Source organism: Nicotiana attenuata, unplaced genomic scaffold (assembly GCF_001879085.1).
Source record: "Nicotiana attenuata strain UT unplaced genomic scaffold, NIATTr2, whole genome shotgun sequence".
NCBI classification, from domain to species: Eukaryota; Viridiplantae; Streptophyta; class Magnoliopsida; order Solanales; family Solanaceae; genus Nicotiana; species Nicotiana attenuata.
Window position 1 is genome coordinate 1 of NW_017676412.1, and position 7,221 is coordinate 7,221.

Genomic DNA, 7,221 nt, shown 5'->3' on the forward strand with positions numbered 1-7,221 from the left:
TGGAGAAACACTTTCTAAAGGGGCGATGATGTGGTATCATAACTTGGCCCCAAACTCTATAGACTCATTTGCCATGTTGGCAGATTCCTTCATAAAGGCGCATGCCGGGGCCATCAAGGTGGCCACCAGGAAATCCGACGTCTTCAAAATCAAGCAAAGGGAGAACGAGATGCTGCGAGAATTTGTATCTCGCTTTCAAATGGAAAGAATGGAACTACCACCGGTCTCCGACGACTGGGCGGTACAGGCCTTCACTCAAGGTCTGAACGAGCGAAGCTCGGTAGCTTCGAAGCAGCTGAAAGAGAATCCGGTCGAGTACCCCGCCGTGACTTGGTCGGATGTTCATAACCGATACCAGTCGAAAATCAGGGTCGAGGACGATCAGCTGGGAGCCCCCTTGGGCTCAGTATACCCAAGCAGGCTCCTGGCGAAGGAGCCAAAGCCAAACAAAGAAAGATATCAGCCATACATCGAAGACCGAAGGAACGCCCCGAGGCGTAACCCACCTCGAAACGACCGAAGGATAGACCGAGGACAGAATCCTCGGGGACTCATCAATAGAGCCGGATTCGACAGGAACGCAGGACCAGCAGAGGCGCCTCGCCTGTCAGAGTACAACTTCAATGTCGATATATCGGATATTGTCTTCGCCCTCAGCAGAATAAAAGATGCCGAGTGGCCCAGGCCTGTGCAATCGGATCCTTCACAAAGGAATCATAACTTAATGTGTGAATTTCACAACACACATGGCCACAGGACCGAGGATTGCCACTAGCTCCGAGAGGAAGTAGCCAGACTACTCAACAAGGGTCATCTCCGGGAATTCCTAAGTGATCGGGCCAAAAACCAGTTTCGAGAAAGAGAGGCGGCCAAGAAGAATGAAACGAACGAGCTGCAACATGTCATACACATGATCTTTGGAGGCGTTGATTCCCCATAAGAACCCATGATGAGAAGGACAAAAATATCCATCACCAGAGAAAAGCGAACCCGGGGGTATATACCCGAGGATGCCCTCACGTTCAGCGAAGAGGACATCGAGACCTTGTCTCAACCTCACAACGACGCACTGGTAATCTTTCCTCGTAAATACATTTCAAGTAAAACGTGTACTCGTGGATCCAGGTAGCTCGGCCAACATTATCAGGTCGAGGGTAATAGAGCGGCTCGGACTGCTTGACCAAATCGTGCCCGCCACTCGAGTCCTCAACGGATTCAACATGGCAAGTGAAACGACGAAAGAAGGAATCACCCTCCCGGTCAATGTGGCCGGCACGACCCAGAATGTCAAATTCCATGTCGTCGAAGGAGACATGAGGTACAACGCCTTGTTCGGGAGACCATGGATACACTGCATGAGAGCAGTACCATCTACCCTCCACCAAATGATGAAATTCCCGACAAGGGATGGGATTAAAACTGTCTACGGGGAACATCATGCAGCTAGGGAAATGTCTACTGTGCACGATATAGCACCAACACCGATACCTCCACCCGCGAAAGAACCAAAGAATGATCAAACTACATCTTCGATCAAAACCGATTAAACAAAACAGAGGACCGTACCGCGTCCTCATCGCAAGCGACTGAGATATATCGGACCTCGTAACATCGTCGGCACATCCCACGCTAAGGTATCGCCATCTCCCTTTTCCATTTTATATTTTGCACTAACTCTTATGCAGGCGCCCGATCAAAGCGGTCGAGATGCTGATCCAGCTCGATGACCTTAAGGTTTTAAAGCATCCGTTGCACTCTTTTCCTTCGGCCGAGTTTTTATCCCGAAAATGGTTTTTACCGGCAAGGTTTTTAATTAGGCAACATCCACATGCTACCTAAGGAAGACTCAACAAGTATTCAAGGCTTCTTTTGCAATCAACCTCGAACACTGCGGGGCATCCCCCCGGAAGGCCATTCATTGGAAAAACCAAGAAACGCCAAATGGGGTCCCTATAGGAAAATGATGTACCGGGCCAAACGGTCGAGCGAGCCGTGTCCGTATAGCCAGGCCCCCAACGGCGAGAACATGTATACTTGTACCAAGTAATCAAAGAATACCCTTTTTCGGAGCATTTCACACTCCAAAAGAAACTCAATATTTTCGCAAAAAACAATTCCTCCGTCAAGGCGTCCCGAACACTCGGGGGCTGGCGTCGACAAATCTATCTCTGAACGACCTCCGGGTCGGGACTCCAAGCTCATAAGCCCTCAACGAGGCAACATAAAAATCACGAAATGACTCCAAGGCCGAAAGTGCCCCGAACACTCGGGGACTGGCGTCAAAATCTCAAAAATCGTATTACCTCAGGGTCGGAATCGCCAAAGTCGTAAGCCCTCAATGAGGCAACACCAAGCTTACAAGTAAACGACTTCCGAGCCAGGATGCCCTCGTTAACTCGGGGACTGTCGCCAAGCACCATTCATTACAAAATCCGAGGCCATAAGACCCCAAGCGGGCAGACTCGGCCTCGTAAGACCTACATAAGGCAACAACAAAATCTGTAAGACCTCGAGCAAGGCATGAATCACACTTGTACCAATTTCTCGTCATTAAGGCACTTCGGAAGATCACCTCGAAGGCTCGAGGCCATGGTCGAGCATCTTTCCTCGAGGGTCGACGACACTCGACCCTATGGTAGCATTGATCACGGTAGTGGTAGAAGTGGAAGGTTCCCAAGGCACACGCCTATGGCTGACAGAGTCTGCTGGTCTATTCCAAATCCGAGTCAGGGTGTCATTCAGCTGTCCCATCTCTATATCTTTGTACTTAATGCATGTTGTATTATGTTGGGATTTCCCTCCTATATAAAGGGGATCCTTGTCATTTTTATACTCTCTATTACTTCAGTCACTCCACACGAATATATGAAGAACATTCTCTCTGCTTTCTAACATACTTTCTTGTTATTATTGCTTTCATTTATTATCTTCCTACTTGTTCATCATTTATTGCTTATCATTGGCCATAAAGAGCCTTTATTAATTTCGACATAACTGTTAGTCATACCCCGATCGCCCCCGATAGCTCATTATCGAGCCACTGAATCGGCCCCGAGGCCCTCATATCGACGAGCTCGAGGCCTCGATTGTCAGCCTCTTGGTTTGATTATCATCTCATTTTTAGCTCTTACTTCGTCTCTAAACTTCATACACATAGCATCATCTGCTTAACAACTAGCATAAAAATAGATCACATATATTTAGAGTCCCATCAACAAATTTAATTGTTATTACCATTTTCAAGGTAAACAAATGTCAATATCAATAATATTCCCATTCACTTTAACTCCAATAGAAACTATTTTGTTAAGTTTATCAACCACTACAGGATTAAACATGGAAGAGAAATTTTTATTGTCTTTTGGTGACTTTTTCAAATGCTAAGAGGACTGAGATTGCACCTTTTAGAATCATCTGTACCATGAGAAGACAATTCGCTTTCAAATACCGAATTCTCAACAACTTAATTTTCTATCCCCAAACCATCCAATGCTGCAAATGGAGAGATATTAAGGTCTTTAGCTGCTTTATTGCTTGCTGCCTGCTGCCTGCTTTATATTATTTTTTTCATTAAATTTCTGCGGACGATGCTGTACAACCATCCAGGGACGATAAATATTGTCTTCTGTAGAATCAGTCTTATCACCACCTCTATTAGAATTAACAACTTTGTCTGATTCACTTGGCAGATTATTCACATTTGCAGGATTATTCCTACAATAATTAATGATATGCTCGAATTTACCACATTGAAAATATATTCCTAGTAGTCCCTCGTAAGAGACCTTTTGATATTTTTCCTTAAACTCAATAAAAAGAGATTAAGGGTTTAGTCAGATCCATTTCCATTATAATCTTGGCAAATCGTGCTCTATATCTACGCATTGTGCAGTAGTGTAGTCAATTTTAACAAGGCGCCCAATGTTATTTCCAAGAGTTCTTAAAGCTTTCTTGTGGTATAAGTGAATGGGAAGCCCAGGAAAGCAATCCCAAGCCACAATAGAATTAATCCGGTCATTGATATGCTAAATTCAACATGGTCGCAGCCAATTCAAGTGGGAGATTCTGTTAGCTTCGAGGTTTCACGTATTAGTTTTGATGATAACAAACCAATATAAATCAAAGAACATTTACTTGTGGTAATATTATTTTTGTACAGGTTTATTCAAGAAAGAAGATACTGGTAAAGATCCAAACAAATATGGGAAAGAGAATATTATGTGATGAATTTATCAAGGAAAGATCATTTTCAGAGATTTAATCTTCAAGCGTCATAAAAGGAATAATATTTGAAAGTCAAATTTCAAATATCAAATGGCTCACTACAATATCATAAGAAGAATCTACGAAAATTATGGATGGAAAGTTTTTCAACATCTTGAAGGGAAAGTTGCTAAAATCGCGGAGAAGATCTATTATTTTGTGGAAGGAAGATACTATATGGAAGAGATACTACAAGACCAAGGAAGAATATATTTTTATGGAAAGAAAATATATTATGGGTATAGTATATTCTATATTATGGAAAGAACTTTGGACAACTAAAGAGAATATTAGTTAGCAAGGAAAGTAAATTCAAAAAGGATATTCACCACAATTTGTAGAAGAAAAAGAAGCCGCTGAAGATTTCTGACAAGGAAACAAATCAAGGAATATCTATTTGCCATCTGTCAAGATACAAGGAGCCTTGCCAATCTATCTAAGACTATCAGAAGCTATTAAGGAAAGATTCTTACCTACAATTATTAAGGAAAAGTCTAGCAGGTGCACAAAAGAATATCAATATTCAAAGACTTAGTGGCCATGTTTGGAAAGATCGGAAAAGAAAGATTATCATGTCCTGCAATTAAGGAGAGACCCACAAGGAAAGGATTTCAAGCAAGACAAAGACTATATTCTGTCCAAGTTAATAAGAAGCAATCTAACCTTGGACAAAAGCCACAAATCATATTGGTTCGAAGGAGGATTGGCGTGACCAAATTTATATCAAGGCTAGATATGGAAACAGATATTACTCCAAGATTCAAGGAAATAATGGATGCAACGAAGATCGCGAGAATATTCAAAATTCCCTTGGGTCATGAAATAGCCAGAACAAGTTGAAAAGGATATAAATAGGCGCTTCTAAGAAAGAAAAAAAGTACGCAGCCTTCTATACAATTGTTTATCCATTATAAGTTCTGTATTCTACTCTTAACAAGCATTGTAATTCACTTTAGTAGATTTACTGTGTACCCAAAAGAGAGAAGAGAGACGGAAAAATATTGGAGAGGCAGTGTGTCCTAGAGGTTGTGTCATTGTCCGTTTCTTTGGTGAGCGAGTGAAAACCAAAGGGTCTTTATTGGTGAGCGAGTGAAAACCAACCCTGTCAGCATTGGTGGTGATCGCTAAAAATCACAAATGCTGTACTGAATTCAATTTACAAAGAGCTCTAAAAGATAACACTCTTGCAACCCAAAAGGACTGGATTAGGATACCACATTGGTTCCGAACCAGTATAAAATTCCCGGTGTCATTTACTTTATCGCTCTCGTATTATATTCTGTTCCTTTACTGTTTATTGTGATTAATACTTGTTTAAATCGAAAGAACTAAAAGTTCTGTGCAGGCTGTCTCCGCATAAGTCGACTAGGCCTGAAGAGTAGTCGACTTGAAATTTAAAAAGGCTACAATTCACCCCCCCTCTTGTACTTTCAATTGGTATCAGAGCAGGTCTCACATTTTTACTTTTGCTTAACAGCGAGTGAGAAAAGATCATGTCAACACACACAGTTATCGGAGCCTTACTCCATGAGGGGACTTCTGCATTAAGACCACCATACTTCATTGGACAGTATTACACTCACTGGAAAGCTCGAATGGAAACTTTCATCAAATCTTATGATGTCAAAGTATGGCGAGTCATCAAGAAGGGTGACTTTCCTCTCCTACAGTCCAAATCAGAAAAGAAACCAGAAGGACAAGTATCTACTGAACCCCTTGATATTGATGATTATATTGATGAGCATATGGTGATTGTGCAGATAAATTCAAAGGCAAAAAATCTATTATACAATTCTATAAGCGGAGAAGAATTTGAGAAAATATCAAGTTGTGACACAGCCAAAGAAATGTGGGATAAACTTGAAGTTACTTATGAAGGTACCAGTAAAGTAAAAGAGACAAGGATAAACCGTCTGATTCGTGATTATGAGTTGTTTCAAATGAAGGAAGATGAATCCATTAAAGACATGTTTGGCCGATTTAGCAAAATAGCTGGAGATCTAAAATCCTTTGGAAGACCATATTCAAGTGGTGAACAAGTTAGAAAGATTCTAAGAAGTTTACCCACTTTATGGCAACCAAAAGTTGTTGCTCTTGAATACGGAGATCTCGACAAACTATCATATGATGAACTTCGTGGAGACCTTATAGCCTTTGAGCAAACCCATCTCAAAAAGCATGGACATGAAGAGAAGAAAAAGAGTGTTGTTTCTAAATCAACTATTGCTGAGTCTGAAAGTGAAGCCGAAGAAGAAGGAGACAAACATGAAGATGATATTGCATTATTTTCTAGAGTTGTCTCTAACACGACACGAAGAAGCACGAAAAATGGAAGAGTCAATTCAAGTTCTAGAAAAGGTAATGAAATAAGTGAGCAGGAAAATAATGACAGAAAGTGCTACAAATACGGAAATTATGGTCACATCCAAGCCAACTGTCCAGAACTAAAAAGGAAACTATCCAAGGGAAATCGAAAGAGAAAATCTTCCAGCGTATGGAGTGATGAATATATGCCAGATAAAAATCATAATGGAGTTGCCAACCTTTGTTTAATGGCATGAAGTGAGACAAGTGAGAAAAGAAACTCTTTTGGTATTTGGAGTGATGAAGATATATCAGACAACGATCATGAGGATTCTACAAGCAACTGCATCATGGCCCCAAGTGAAACAAGTGAGGTAAGATTTCATGATTGTGATAAATGTAATGAACTTCAAAGTATCGTAGAACAGGCTTTAGAAGATATGAGAAAAATTCTTGATGAGCTCATGAAGACTAAACAGGAGAAGAAAAACCTGGAGACCCAACTTGAAGAATATAACAAGTTGAAAAAGGAAAAGGAAGAGTGGAATATTTTACTCGAAGAATATCAGGTTGAAAATGACTTACTTCAAGAAGAAACTGCGAAACTTCGCAAACAAATGAATAGTTTGCACATATCTTCCCGTCACCATTTTG

The 7,221-nt window shown here is 41.2% G+C and overlaps 1 protein-coding gene across 1 annotated transcript; it reads left to right on the forward strand.

The window, feature by feature from the left end:
* The first annotated feature begins 5,756 nt into the window (after positions 1 to 5,756).
* LOC109220995 lies at positions 5,757 to 6,824 on the forward strand. The gene has a single exon (XM_019385462.1). The coding sequence runs from the start codon at positions 5,757 to 5,759 to the stop codon at positions 6,822 to 6,824; it is 1,068 nt and encodes a 355-aa protein (XP_019241007.1).
* Positions 6,825 to 7,221: the final 397 nt, after the last annotated feature.